This window comes from Meriones unguiculatus, chromosome 3 (assembly GCF_030254825.1).
Source record: "Meriones unguiculatus strain TT.TT164.6M chromosome 3, Bangor_MerUng_6.1, whole genome shotgun sequence".
Taxonomy (NCBI): domain Eukaryota; kingdom Metazoa; phylum Chordata; class Mammalia; order Rodentia; family Muridae; genus Meriones; species Meriones unguiculatus.
The window spans coordinates 144,694,643-144,710,842 of NC_083351.1; the positions used below are offsets into that span (position 1 = coordinate 144,694,643).

General features: G+C 35.9%; 1 protein-coding gene across 1 annotated transcript in view; it reads right to left on the reverse strand.

Annotated features, from left to right (window-relative positions):
• The window catches only part of Gabrg1 (gamma-aminobutyric acid type A receptor subunit gamma1), a 99,479-nt gene that overhangs the window by 21,929 nt on the left and 61,350 nt on the right, over nt 1-16,200 (reverse strand). Inside the window, exons 4-8 of the mRNA XM_060380718.1 lie at nt 11,387-11,607; nt 9,937-10,019; nt 7,369-7,506; nt 7,093-7,245; nt 4,721-4,932 (exon numbers count right to left, since the gene is read on the reverse strand). Of these exons, the coding sequence (XP_060236701.1) occupies nt 4,721-4,932; nt 7,093-7,245; nt 7,369-7,506; nt 9,937-10,019; nt 11,387-11,607 (807 nt within the window). The remainder of the gene's footprint in view (nt 1-4,720; nt 4,933-7,092; nt 7,246-7,368; nt 7,507-9,936; nt 10,020-11,386; nt 11,608-16,200) is intronic.

The following is a 16,200-nucleotide window of genomic DNA, read 5'->3' on the forward strand; positions in this document are numbered from 1 at the left end:
ACAGCGATGATCACATTATTTCTGTCTTTGAGTCTATTATGAATAGATAGCATTTACTGATTTGTATTTGGTGAACCATGTTTGCATCTCTGAAATGAAGCTATCTTGGTGTTCATGAATATACCTTTCATATTATCTTGGATTTTTTGGGGAGTATCATCTAGCTCAGCTACTCTAAAAACATTATGCAGGTTACACCAAAATGTAAAATAAGATCTACATATGACCTATTTTAAATCACTTATCCATATATGCTCAAAGTATTTTATAGCTTACTATAAAGGCACCTGTACATCCATGTTGGTTCCTGTCCTATTCACAATAGATAGGAAATGAAATCAACCCTGACGTCCATCAACTGAAAAATGAAAATGCAGTAGTTATGTACAATGGAGTATCACTCAATTAAAGGATGAAATTTGCAGGCAGTTGATGGAACTGGAAAAGTTATATATGGTGAACTTTCCAATAGACAAATGTGGAATTTCTCTTTCAGTTATTTCCTCCTGTATGTTGAACACGTAGAATGTGTGGAAACTACTAAACTTGAAGAGGGCTTTTGATGAAGGAGATGCATTTAGAGAAGGAGAGTGCTCGAGTACATTTGTAATGGTCATAGAGTAGAGGAATTATAGGGGCAGAAACACTAAAGCAGGTAGGGACTGGAGACAAGTGGGCCCATGTGCATGAAACACATATTGGGAATCTATGATCTTGCAATGCAAGTAAAAATACAGTGAGAAAGGATACTAGAACACATGATATGAGGTAACATCAGAAGAATAAAGGTTTAAGTGGGGATGGGAGACAGTGGTTGCTTGAATAAGAATAGCCCCTATAGGCTCATTGAGTAGATTGTTTTCTCCCCAGCTGGCACACTCTTAGGAAGGAGTAAGAGGAGAGGATGGCAGACGTGTCTCTGACAGTGAGCTCTGCAGTTTCCAAAGCCATGTCAAGTACACTTTTATTCCATTCTCTCTGTTTCTGTCTCAGTCTCTTGTCTGTCTGTCTATCTCTGTATGTGTATCTTTCTTCATGTTGCTCATGGTTCAGAATGAAAAGCTCTCAGCTACTGTCCCAGTGTCATACCCATCTGGTTTGTGCCATAATGATAATTGACTAACCTTCTAAAACTCTGAGAAAGCCCTCAATTAAATGCCTTCTTTCATTAGATTTGCCCTGGTCATGGTGTTTTTTCACAGCAATAGGTCAGTAACAAAAGCAAGGACTGGGAGAAAAGGGGGTCAGAAGATGAATTAACCAAAATGAAGGATGTAGAAAGAAGCATATTAAGTCCCATCCATTTGTCAGCTAATTTAAAATGTAATCTTTAAAATACGAATTTGAACAGAAATACTACACAAATGGACAGTACCACAAGCAGAGATGGGTTATTAAATGAAAATCTTAGTTCAAGGAATGGGTTTCCTTCCTAAAAGTTTTAGTCAGAAAGGCCTCAATACCACTCTAAACAGTAGTCTTTTGCCATTACTCATGTTTGTTCCCCATAACTAGACTTTATTTTTATTGCTGAAAAAAAATCACATACATTTGTTGAGTTTACAGAGAATCCAGTCCTGAGCTGACCAGGAACCTCTCTCCCCTGCCATGCTTTCACAGCAATACTATGCATTACACAGGCTATTGGGAAGGAAAGGACATTAATGGCATTATCTAGCTCTGGACCCTGAAAGCTACAATACTGACCTGCCAGACAGTGTCTGTCCACTGGTACAATAATGCAATTCGATTTATGGGATAATCAGCTGCTTTCTCGAGTGGATTTGAGGTATGCTTCACAGGATGGGTATGGAAAACATGATCAAAACTCAAGTCTATGGAAGTCTTCGATTATAGAGGAGTACCTGTAGATGTCCTTCTTGTAAATGGCCAATTGCTCAAACTGCCTTATAAGTATTTATGTTTATATCCATGAGCTTGTGCTGGTCCCAGCTTTGGGCAGAGAAACTTCTGATTTCAGTGGGTAGAGGTTACTCTTTTTTTTTTTTTTTTTTTTCAATGCAGTTATTCAGAAACCTTGAACAATCCTCGGACCCTGGGGAAAGCCAGCCCACAGCTTAAATAGCCTTTGGGTAGCCAACCCAGGCGTGCCACGTGGGCAATGCAGATAGGTCCACATACATGGAAGCAAGCCAGATCCTCAGCCTTAGCCAAATGTGGAGTTGTTCGTGACAGAGAGCACTCACCATAGGGAAGGTGGAAGGCGGAAACCAGCTCCATCTTTAAGGCATAGCATTCCGCAGCTCTCTACAGTTTCCCCTTTTTGTTTTAGATGCTTAAAGTACTGGGAACTACTATGAGAGCTCAATCATGGACAGAACATCTAAATCACTACTATCACCCTACAAAGCTTCATGGATATTCTAGGAAAAGGAGACAAACGGATTGTAAGAAGAAGATTGAGGTTCATTGCTGTCCTTTGGACATGGATTTTCCACATACAAACTCACAGCATCTCTAATAGCTTATGTAGAACCAAACCAGTTAAAATTTCTAGCTTGAAGCAGCTCATGGCTTATAAACCCATCCCCTACATGGGGACCTATTAAGATTTGATAGTTTCTTGAAGAAAAAAAGGTCATTTTTCTTTAGGATTATAACTATTAGAAGGTAGTTACGACTCCAGTGGATGTTCCCATGAACACGTTCATATGGTTAGGACTAATAAGTCTAAACATGTTAAAATAAACAAATAGTTATAAGAAAAGAACATGAAGTTGGGAAAGAAATGTGATGTTAGAGTCCTGGGGGAGATTGAGTAGGGGTAGTAAAGGGTGGTGCTATGAAGATTGGATACTCTATAAAATATATTTTTAAAAAAGTCAGGTTTTGTAAGGAATATCCAGTAGATAAAACTATAAACAATTTTTTTTTAAAAAAACTGGGCAGTTATAGGAAATCTAGTTTTACGTTGATTTTATTTATTTTTTATCACAATTTCTCAAGTACCCCATTTACATAACAAGACACATCATGAATGCCCAGAAAAGCATTTCTAACTAAAATAAAGTTCTGTTAAGGTATCTACACTGGTGAAAGAATGGCACTTTTTTTTTCCAATTTTTATTAATTACACGTTATTCACTTTGTATCCCCCACATAAGCCCCTCCCTCCTCCCCTTCTAGTCCTACCTTCCCTCCCCCTTCTTCATGCATGCCCCTCCCCAAGTCCAGTGATAAGGGAGGTCCCCCTCTCCTTCCTTCTGATCTTAGTCTATCAGGTCTCATCAGGAGTGACTGCATTGTCATCTTCTGTGGCCTGATAAGGCTGCTCCCCCCTCAGGGGGAGGTGATCAAAGAGCAGGCCAATCAGATTATGTCAGAGGCAGTCCCTCTTCCCATTACTATGTAACCCTTTTTTAATTAGACCTAACAAATACCGGTCTAATTGGACTTGATGCCTGCTCATCAGGAGAGAATTTATGATGCTACTATAAACATAGCCACCAAGCAGTAACTGAAATGCTCATAAACTTGAGAGGAAAACATGCTACCACCAGTTTTCTAACTCAGTGTATTTTCATTCTTTCTTTTTTCTTCTTCTTTTTTTAATTTTAATTTTAATGTTTTACAACGTTTTCATTATATGTCCCAATTGAAGCTCCCTCCCTCAACTCCTCCCAGTCCCACCCTCTCTCTTTTTTCCTCTCTATCTCCTTCACCTAGTCCACCTAAAGAGGGAGTTCTCCTCCTCTGCCATCTGGCCATAGCTTATCAAGTCTCATCAGGATGGCCTGGATCCTCTTCCTCTGTGGTCTGGTAAGGCTGCATCACCAGGGACAAGTGATAAGGAGACCAACAAAGCTAAAAAATATGAGCCCAGGGTTCCTGAAAGGACAGATGCACCAACAAAGGAGAGTATGAATGGAGTGTACCTAATCCCCCTCCTCAGATGTAGATGTCTCCATGTGGGAATCTGAGTAAGGCGAGCAGGGACTGCCTCTGTCATGAACTTGGTTGCCTGCTCTTTGATCCAGTACATTTCCTAACCATTTCAAAATATTTATCTTTATACCCACAGATATGTGCAGCTCTTACTGCTCCTCAAAGAGACTTCTTTTTGCAAGAGATGGAGACAAATGCATAGATACACAACTGGGGAAAATGGAGATTAAATGGCTTTAGGATGCCCAGGCCCAAGTGATACATCTTCAGTAAAATTCCTAAACCCAAAGATAAGTGGAAATCATGGGAGAGTGGGAACATTGTAATAATGAATGTCTAAGAATGCCTACTGAGAGATCATGTCATGTAGGCATGCCAAGGAAATACACCTATGAAGTATCAGGAACTTACTTGCCTAAACAAGATCATCATGACAACACCAGTTGCAGGCAGGAGAAATTTTACAAGGTTTCACCCCTAGATAAATTGCTACAGGAGGTCAATTGTGGCTGAGCATGGGAGAACCAGTTGCCCCCAGGAAAATCTCACAAGTTAATTTGTCCAATTCCAAGTGATCAGCCCTGGACAAATGCACATATGAGCTATGATAAATGGATGCAGGGGGGGTTACATATACATCTGCACATATATATTTACATACATATTTGCATGTACACGTAACATCAATATTTAAAGGAGAAATTGTGGATTTGGAAGGGAGGAAGAAGAAGAAGAAAAGAGGGAAGAGTGTTGTATATACAGTTCTCCTGTGTGGTTATCAAAATACTAATATAAAAATAAAAGTAAAACATACCGAAGTCTTGTTTTTATTCTTCCTATCTCTTTTGGTTTTTCCTTTATTGTTGCTAGTAAAATAATGCAAGGTTCCATATTCCATCAGTGCGGCAAACACAAAAATGAAACAAACAGAGACAAAGAGATCCATTGCTGTCACATAAGAAACCTTAGGTAAAGATTTTCTGGCAATTGTACTGAGGGTTGTCATGGTCAAAACCGTAGTGATTCCTGTGAAAAAGGAGGAAAATAATAGATGATTAAAAGTAATATAACGGAACATTTGTACTCTTTTGTCTAATTTGACAGTATTGTAAGCTGAAATAAACAATGGAAACAAAAGGATATGATTGCCAGAAAGAATTGCTGGTAACCATGGCTACCCTATGTTCACTGGGTTCTTTGTGTAGGAAATTTTAATGATTTAAATTACTATGGATTACAGGTTGGCTCCTACTATTCAGTCTTCCTGTCCTCCATAGTTAAAAAAAAATAACCATTTTTAGTAGACAGGTGATTTTCTGAAAAACATCTTCGTTGGCCACCTTCTCTGAAACAGAGGTGACCACGGGGTAAGATCTTGCCAGTGAAAAAGCAAGAAATTAGTGTCCAGAAGAAGACACTTCAGTGCTTGAGATGCCCTGCTTTTTTTTTCGGTTTTATTTTTTGTTTGTTTGTTTGTTTTCTCTTTTTTTTTTTATTTTTGTCTACTGTGATGCAAAGACCTGAAGCCAGTAAACACCTTAAACCATAAGACTTTTTTTTTTATGTATATCCACATGGTTTGCATGTGTACCACATGGCACACCACGTGGTGTGTGCACCAAGTCCTGTGAGGAAAAGCCACAAGACAGATCAGATTCCCTGGAACTGAAGCTACAGATGGTTGTGAGTTATTATGGAGGTGCTGGAAAAGAGCCTGGGTCTTCTGCAAGAATGTTAACTCTTATGTTACCTCTCCAGCTCCCACTACCCCTGTTTTTATCCACGAGTGGAATGTTTAACACACTTAAATGTAGTAAGTATAATGCTAAATAACTTTTGAGTTGTAAATATGAGCAGAATGGCAAGATCTTTAACTTAAAAATCCAGTAGCTAGGGCCACAGAAACGTCTTTAGTAGGGAGCAAGCGGCAGGGACCTTTTTCTGTCATGTGTCCACTGAAACATGCTGTAGTAACTCTCCAACATGCAATTCATGGATAGTTAGTATTAGAAATAAAAATGACACACGTGTGGTAGATTTTGGTAAATGTGAGCAAATTTAGGTTCCAATTTCTGAGTTCCAGTTATTTGCTCTGTGAGCTTAAGAACCACGTCTTAATGACATTTTCTCATACCTATAGGTCACTGCCACCAGCATCCCCAGAAAGTAAGTTATCATTTTATTATCATGTGAATAACTTTCCATACGTCATTTAACTAGGAACACAAAATATGTTAACCAATTAAGATAAAAAAATTAGATATATAAATTTTGTTCACTCACCCTGTTTACACCTAGAAAAAGACCCCCTAATTTTTTTTTCTGGTACTTGATACTGCAGATCTATTGATAACATATTTACATGATTTGCATTTTACTGTTCATTAAATGAACTTGTTTGCCAGCTATCATAGAAATGACAAGAAAATCTAATCATCAAAGAAAATAAAGTTAACTTAACTTTACATTTTAGATACAATTACGATTGTATTAAGATTTAATCTTTACACAGAAAAATGAATAACTTGATTAATAATCTATTTTTTAAATTACAAGTGTAATTTGTAATTCATACTGTAAAAAATAGATTATTCTCTTCCTCTAACAGTATGATGTAGTGATCATATTATATAAGAAAATAATTGACTGGTTTTATGCACGTTTATAAGAGTGACAATTTATTGTATTTGTGGTGATATACAAGGAAACTTTAAGAGTAACAAAATAATTATACTGTTTTTGATGTTACAGAAGCCAAGAAGCTTCATATTCTTTCCAGATATCTGTCTTTTGGAAGAGCTAAGCATTGATAAGAGATTCCAGCATTCACCAGTAAATGAATCTTGATTATTTGTGATTCTTCTAAACAAAACCAATTTTGCTATAAAGCAATTAAAATATTGATTAAATAAGATTCATATATTTCCCCCAATTTTTTGATATTTTTTCCATTTTATGTGTTAATTCTTATATATATTTAATTTCTGTTTACAAGAAAAATATGAGTTTTTCTAATTCCAAGTTCTTTACTATGTGATTTTCTCTTTTTTAAGTCCTTTGATTTGGTGTAATATTAAACTTTTCTATTCATTATTACATCAGTGTAGTCTAGATACTATTTACAACATATGAAGTTTTATTTCTTAATCTTCATTTTTTTTTTATTATGTAAGAGTATAACCTTACCAAGGGATGTTCTGGCAGGCACTGCATCTTTATTGATCCAGAAAGACACCCAAGAAAGAACAACTGTTAGAATGCATGGAATGTATGTCTGGATTGTGAAATAGCCCATCCTTCTGCTCAGGTCAAAAAAAATTGTCATGATGATATAATCTCCTAGAAGAAATAGATATGTTTTAAAGTGAGTAAAATACATAAAACGTTACCCTACTTTATACCCCTTAGTAACCACGGCGTTCACTGCCAGCATTATTCATTGACGGCTTATTTCCTCCTTACCAGAGATGGTGTGAGAGATTTCAGTTGAATTCCGTAACCCTACAAATGCAAACTGATATAATCTCCAGTACTTAGGGTCAGCAACCTCCACAGAAGGCTTTTTCCACTTGTATTCAATTTCATTTTTGGGGTAACCATCTAGAGAGAAAATTGTAATTAAATACATGGAGTTTAGCAAAATTCAAACAAATTTCCATTGCAATAGCAGCAACATCCAAACAATGGCTACTGAAAATTATCGTCTAATTCAGAGGCTTGTGAAATATAGAAAACACTAACTTAAATGTATGTGTGTGTTGTGCGTGTGTGTATTTGTGTGTGTGTGTGCGCACACTTTAAAGAATTATATAGCAGTTATGATTACAGGTGTGAGTTTTCTTTTAGCAGTACTTACATATGACTGACAGGTATGCGTTTTCTTCAGGTAGCTTTTGAATGAGGGAAATGTGTTGCTCTTGCCCTATTGTCCTTTTTTACACATCTCAATCTTTCTCAGACGTCATTGGCTCAGACCTTGGGAATCAGGTCAGAATTTCATGTGCTAGAATTACTAGTCTACATCACTGAAGCCTGGTAATTTTAATTTCCCTATAGACTTTTGCACTGAAATACTGTCAAAATAAGACAAGATGTTATCAAGATGTTTTTAAAATATCTTCATGTCCAGTTTGATTGCAAGTCTACCTTTCCGGTTATAATTTTTTATATGAGTTCTTGTGGCTAAAAGTTTCCCTATTTGTAATCATTTATAAATTTTGAAAATATTTTAGTAAAAATAAAACTTTATTTTTTTTTCTACACAAGAGTTGGGATCTTTAAGAGAGAACAATGACTGCCATGCCATCAATATTTACCTATTCAGTATGTCTTAAGTAATCATGTTTTAGCTGGGAATTGAAATTTATCTCCCTGATTAGTATTTTCCTGGGACAAAGTTTGAGAAACATAGAACTGAGATCTGAGATGATTATTATATAAGTATGTTGTAGTCTGGCAAACATTAACATATTCTTTGAAGTTATTAATGGAGTAAAAAGAATTTGAGGGGTAAATAAGAAACAAAGTTGGATAAAACTTGCAAGTGGCAAATCCATACCCTGGAAGGGAGTGGCTGAAGCTCTAAACAAAAATCGTGGTTTTTAAAAAGGAAAACAGCCTTAATAACTTATCAATATAATCAATAGCACTTTCAAAATGACTATATATTTCTAAGACTTGATTATTATCTCAGTAAGTAGATATTTATATGAAATATACATGAGCATAAATATATTAATAATTATTGAATGTAATTTACATTTCAATAAAACATAACTATCATGTTATAAGAAAATACTAGATTGATTTTTATTTTCAGATTACTGATATCTAAAGACTTTTCTGCATTCATTAATATGTCTTTAATTAAACAGACTTAAGTGTAATTTGGCATTTTTAGTCCATTAAAATCTTCTCAACTATTTTCTATTCTCACAGTTCATACTTTTCATTCGATCCATTTTTCACATATAGTTTAAAAGCCAAACTAATAAGATTAAATGTTGCCTTAGGGAGATTAATATAATTTTTTAAAATTTAATTCTTCTTATTATTATTTACAATTAACTTGTTTGAAAACATTCCAGTGCATGCCTAAATTCACAGCTCCTTTGAGTAGTCAATTAATTTTTTGTTTTGTTTGTTTTTTTTTCTTTTTTTTCAGCATTTACAGTTTGTTTGGTTTTGTTTTTATCTTATTTCATTATTCTTTAGATGTGTATTTGTTTTCTAAGGAAAGACAGAAAAGGTGTGGATTCAAATGAGAAGGGCATCAACGGACATTTTGGAGGCGTTGAAGAAGAGGAAATTGAAATCAGAATATATTGTATTAAAATTCTATTTTCGGAAGACTCCAACCAAGAAACATGCATGGAGATAACTTAGAACCCCTGCACAGATGTAGCCCATGGCAGCTCAGTATCCAAGTGGGTTTTCCTAGTAAGGAGAACAGGGACTGTCTCTCTGACATGAACTCAGTGGCTAGGTCTTTGATCACCTCCCCCTGGTAGAGAAGCAGCCTTACCAGGCCACAGAGGAAGACAGTGCAGCCAGGCCTGATGAGACCTGATAGGTTAGGGTCATCTGGAAGAGGTTGAGGATCTCCCCTCACAGTAGACTTAGAGAGGGGCGTGGGAAGAGATGAGGGAGAGAGGGTGGAATTTGGAGGGAATGAAGAAGGGGGCTTCAGCTGGGATACAACGTGAATAAACTGTGATTAATATAAAAAAATTTAAAAACTATTTTCTTTTTAAAATCTGTTTTCAATAAAAGCAAAGTAAAAAAGTAAACGGCTATGAAATAAAACTAAAAGCTGTGAAGATTACATTGTAGCATGTATCCACTATACTATACATTTATTTTCAATTTTTCATGTAAAAGCAACAAATAAATATATTTTAGGCTTAATTTACTTAAAAGATGAAGAATATTCACCATAATTCTAATACTATATTTTATTTCAGTTTGTATATTTTATGAAGTATTTCAAAGCTAAAATTTATAGAATTATCATTTTTTTTTTTCACTTACAGCTTGAAAATTCCAGGGGACAGGAATGTTCATCCATAGGAAAGTTATGAAGTTGAAGGTAACATTCTGCATTGATTGTTAATCTATTTATAAGGAAAAAGCATCACATTAAAATAGTTTAAATTATAAAAAAACCACTTTTGTTTTAAAACATAATTTGGACCTCTTATAATGGACTGTGGTATAATAGAATGCTAAGATAACCTTAAAGTTTAATGATAAATATTCCATCATTCTGTATTTGTTCTTGAGCCAATTAAATAGCTACTCCATACACTTCAGTCTCTACACTTACATTCAAAAAACACAAAACTTCTGGAATGTCATGAGCACATATATTCAAATACATTCAAATGCGTGTGAAAGTGATTCATTATACAAGATTGTGCTCATTTATTTTTCTCTGAATTTAGGCAACTCCAAGGAGATTCCAAAGGGAAAAGGGAAAACCCCATGAGGCCTCAATCCTGTACAAGGAATTATAGGCAACAGAGGAAAGTTGGGATCTGGAGAGGTGATCTCCCTAGGAAAGAAACACCTATTGGTCCTCCAGCGCCAAACAGTCAGCCCTGAAAACATACACAAGTAACTCTACATGGACTGAGCACATTATATTTAGGAATATTTATGTATATGAATACACACACACACACAAACACACACACAGACACACACACACATAAATATATAATTAGTAATAAAAGAGGCCATGAATTTGAAGGAGAGAGTAGTTTTAAGCTCACACATCAATCTTTTCATGGTGATGTTTTACTACAGTGCTAAATATCATAATAATATTAAATTCCAAAGGAAAATGACAGCAATTCCCTTTATATATTCAGCAATATCAGCCAAGGCTGGAGAGATGACCCAGCAGCTAAGCACACTCAGCGATCTTGGAGGGAAATCATTTCCGTCCCCAGTATCCACATAGAGGATCACAGCCATCCATAACTCCAGGTCCGGGGCATCCCTTTCCACCAGGCAGAAGTGTGGTAAACATGGAAGCAAGGCTGGGTGGTGGTTGGTGACACACACCTTTAATCCTGGCCCTGAGGAGGCAGAGGCAGGTGGATCTCTGAGTTCAAGGCCAACCTGATCTACTGCGTGAGTTCTAGGACCGCCAAAGCTACACAGAACTCTGACTCAAAATAATTGCAAGGGAAATTCATACACATTTAAAATGAAAGTATTTACAAACACCGTCGAATGAATAAATGAATTAAAACTCAAGTACGAGCTGAAACCTTCTCTGCTTCCAAGTGGGAAGTCCGAGCGCTTTTCCTTTACCTCTCATTTAACAGCAACTCTGATTAGGATACCGTGTCACCAAACAGTCCCCCGTTTTAGATTTTAACAAATGAAAGGGAGTCCCATGTCCTGCTCTGCTGGCTTGAAGAAGTCCTATTTGGGAACTGACAATGTACCTGCAGGCTACAATCAGTATTACCTTAGAGTGTACAGAACCCTCCCGTCGCTCCAAATCCGCAGCAGGCGATTCGGCGTCGTTATCCAGTGTGCATCAGATTTTCTTGAGTTCCGGAAGAAAGTGTCGGGAATCCAAATTTTCCCCACCATGTTGCTGTTAAGCATAAGCACTTTCATCGTGCTATTGAACTTTAAACGGCTGTCAAACCAGGTTTGGGCAAAAATTATATCTATCGTGTACTCCTGCAAGATGAAAAAAAATATATATTAATAATGCTACGATTTTAGATGTTTTTCTCAGACATTTTAATTCCATAGTACAAATTTCCTGTAAATGAATAGCACTTAGATTCAGTCTCTTTGAAGAAAGAATTGTGGTATTTTAAACATTCTTTCAAGTGACTCACATCAAGTAAAATCTAATAATTCCAGATGTCTTCTGTGGTTTTGATTGTTTTTATCTTCAGTTCCATAATTAATAATTACGTTATTGCTAACAATGTTGGTTATGTCTACATTATAGCTTCCATAAACATGTCCAAAACCAAGGAGCAAATATTCATTAAATTATCTAAAATCACTTAAAATGTTTAAAAAGTTCATTCCCATTATTTTGGCGCAGTACTGTTAAATGTTTTTTTGACTATGCTGAAACCAACTAAGCAATTATAACATGCAAAACATCACATTAATAGCTCTACAGGCTATCCCATTATTAAAACTGTCTAACATACGGTGAAGTATACATCAAAACAATAACTTAAAAAGATAAAAACACTCAAATGTTGAAGGTAAAGAACTTTTCCCCCTGTCAGGGTTAATAATTTCCAATCGACATTTATAAGGCTGAATATTAAATTCCTATTACGGTTCTCATTATGAGGACCTCGGCTGCAACACCCTGCTCTCAGAAAGCAACAACCACGAGAAAGTGTGGCTGTAAATCACAAATATCAGATCACATATTACCCACTTTTATAACCTGAAAAAATGTGTGCCATCCTATAAGCATTAAAATTTTTCCTAAAACTTAAGGAATGAACAATAATAAATGGTATAGAGGAGATGAACTTGAAAAAAAAATGCGCCTCTGTGTGGACATTTGCTTGTATGTGTACACACCTATGGCATTAAAAGAAGAAGTAAAAACAATTTAAATATATGAAGTATCATATTGGCTTCATTTAGCAGGGAAGATGGAGTCCTCGTGCTTGATATGATATTTGCAATTGGTCAATTTGCCTGAAAGGAAATATTTACCATTAGAAATGAAAGCATGGGTGTGTGTTTGGTTAATGAATATTTAATATCTATTTTTAAGCCAGGGAGACTAATGAGTAAACAGTCTGGGATTCAACTTATCAATAGGGAAGTTGGACCAAATCCTAGACTGCAGGAAGAATATTTGCCATCTAGTTACTGGAATATAGAGATAAATTGAGAGAGGAAACCTCATTCTATCACACACATGTGATGTAGACTCTTAATCATCTTACTGAATGTCATCAGTGGTGTGCTTCATAATCTCTGCATCTCTTTAGCAAGTCAAATGTATGCCTAAATACACTGACACTGAAATGACTGCTTCTTGAACTACGTGGAAAATAATTGTTATCATTAAAATAAGAGGTTATTATCTTTAACCCTTTTCTCACCTTCTTGTCAGGACAGATGTCACTACTAAATATCGGATTATCAATTGAGATTTATCTGTAGATCCTCTTCACTTACTCAACAGATTAACACTTTGAAGCCCCAAACTAACTTTGCCAATGACGGAAAGTGGGTTTGTAACAGCAAATATAAACAAAGAAAAGGCTCAGCACAGCCTGGAAAGGGAATGCGGATGATGCTATTTATCAGAATCAAGTCATACATTCATGTAAGTGCCTGCACTTACTTACCTGACTCAAATTAAATTAGACCGGTTGGAGAGTCCACAGAAAAACTGAGGCTGTGGCAGTTTTATTGAGAGCAAACAGACATTTTATGCTTTCATCAAAAAACAGAATTTAATGGCAATTGCTGGGATCAATACAGTTGTAGTTGCCAGGATACAGCAAGGTTTTCAAGTTACACTGGGTACACAAGATTAATATCTCAGACCAATTGTGCTGTCACGGTTCCATGCTTTCTTGACTACTAAGGAAACATATGGAGAATCACAAAGCAGCCCGAACACTTCAGTGCTTTTGGGAGTACACAGGTCTCCCAGGAACTGGAAGGCACACTGTGCCCCAGGTGCCATGGACTCTATCCTGAAAAGCCTGTGATGGATACTTCTCAAGACAGACTGGCCAGGCCAACTCCATTCTTCTTCACACATTTGGATGGGCAAACACAGCAGAAAATTTGCAACAAATCAAGCAGGATTGTACCTAGAAAATCTCCAGCATTCACTAGTAGGAGGAGGCATATTTAACTTCAGAATTCCTGAGATGTTATCAAAAGTGGCATTTGAGGACTATTTTTTTTTCCAGTAACAAATTTTGGAAACAACACAAGTACCGTTCATCAGCTTCAAGGATTGTATTACTTCCAAGGCTGGGCAACAAAAAAAACAGTGCTCTACCTGCATGGACATATGCTCAGCATGGAACTTTGTTTCATAATACGTACTTCCAAATGTGTTCATCGCTGTTGGAGGGGTTATGGTTTCTAAGAGGTCAAATTTTCCTAAATTGAAAATATTAAAGAAAGTGAAAGGTTTTTACTCACAATTATCTTATGGTCAAAAGAAAGAGAGGCAGAGCACATTTCTTGATAACTTGCCCTTCACAAAGCCTTTCAGACGCTGTACTCCAAAGCCCTTTCAAACTGCTAATCCTTAATAAATGTCTCGCTGAGATAAGAAGGTTATTAAAGTCTGTGTCATTTTATATGTAATCAAAAAATCCACTTTTGTTTATTCATTCATATTAGAGTAATTTCCAGAAAATGATCAAACTATGTTCTTGTACTTCATGTTCCTATTTAAAGGTTATAATCATCTGCATAAAAATAAAAAAGTCAGAAATGGAGTTTCTATTGACTCACAACCAGTACAATAGCTTCTAAGAAAAACATTTTAGATAAAGAACAGTACATTTGATACTTGAGATCTGACATGTCTTGTAAACTTTACTGTCTCCTTGAAATGTAACCAAAAAAAAAAAAAAGAATAAATGTGAAAAGGTGCTATTCTGACTCATAAGATAGCCAGACAAAGTCACAGTTGTATATTACTAACAGTATCCAAAGCTGTATATTACAACTATGTATCGGATAACTCAGTATTGCAAATGAGATTTTGTTTTCAGAATGAAAATATCTTCACACAACTATATAATCATTTTAAGCAATTAATATAAGATGTATAACACTATTGTGCATTTTGATTGATCCTTATCTTGTCTGTTTGCCTTTATAACAACATTTCCTTAAACTGTGTAGTCACATAGCCAAAGTAAATTATCAATCAAACCATAGTCATTTGGAAGCTAAAATAGAGATGCAGACAGGGAGAGAGATGGATAGTGAAGCCATATTATAGGAGTGTTAGTGGCAACAGTTCACAGGCACCAGCTGTGAACTATTATCAATTTTCATAAAAACAGAAGCTTCTTGCAAATATCACAATAATTTAGGTACTTGATAGGCTTTATTTTCTGAAGTTTTTCTCTTTTCTTTATTACTTATTATGGTTTATTCACTTTGTATTACCTCCCTCATCTCCTTCCAGTTCCACTCTCCCTTCTTGTTCTCCTCCTATGCATGGAGGTCATGAAACAATACAATGAGAGAGATTCAAGAATTTCACATGAATTCTGAATTAAGTTGTGAACCCTCTGGCTCTGAGGTCTGTTTTTTTCTGTGAATATAGTTTGCAAATATCACAAAATATCATGAATACTAACTTGTTACCTCACTCAGCAAACATTTTTTGTTGGACTAGTTCTGCGCTTTTTTAATTTGTTTGATTCAAAATGGCAGTGATGGAAAAGTTTTTGATAAGAACATGGGCTTAATAAACACTTGAAAAATCAATAGAAGTTTGAATAGGTATAGCTAAATGGAAATAAGCTGATATAAATTATTTTTAGCTGGAGCAATTTAAAAGGATTTATTAATATAGGGTACATGTCGTCAGAAGTTTGGAACATTCAAGGCACTGTGATTAATAAACTGATAATAAGACTATAAAATGCAGACCATAGAAAGGTGAAGAAGGAGTCCAAGACTTACATAATAAATGAGAGGCCTTTTGGCGTGTGTGTGTCAAAGATATACTTTCCTCCAATACACAGGATATTTTACATCTGTAATCTTTTATCAATTTAATATAGAATTCTCATTTTTTTTCTGAGACATATAGTCCTAAATCCAAATTCTACTAAAAGTTGATTTTTCTGTATGATGCTTAATCATATATATTTATTCTCAGATGTAAGTTTCATGATAGTCTTCATGCCATTACAAAGAGTAAAATATCAAACGTAGTGTGGCCACAGGACAACTAAACTCTAGCTGTGATATAGAGAAAAAGAACTGCCGCATCCTCAGGAAGACCGTAGCACAACAGAGAGGTGAGAGCTAGCAACTGTGTCTAAACAGTAAGCACTCAGATCTTCTCAGAACTGCCTGCATGGATTTGTACTGATCAGTTTCTCCAGAGAAAGAGCAGATAGGGTAGATGGACACGTGAAAGAGAGAGTAGGTAGGCCACTCATAGAATTGACTCATGTGGTGTTGGAGGTATGACTAGTCTAAATTCTGCAGAGCAGACAGGTAGCTAGAGAGCTTGGGAAGGTCCTACTCATTGGCTTGGCTTTCTAGAAGCCAAGACCCTTTTGAGGG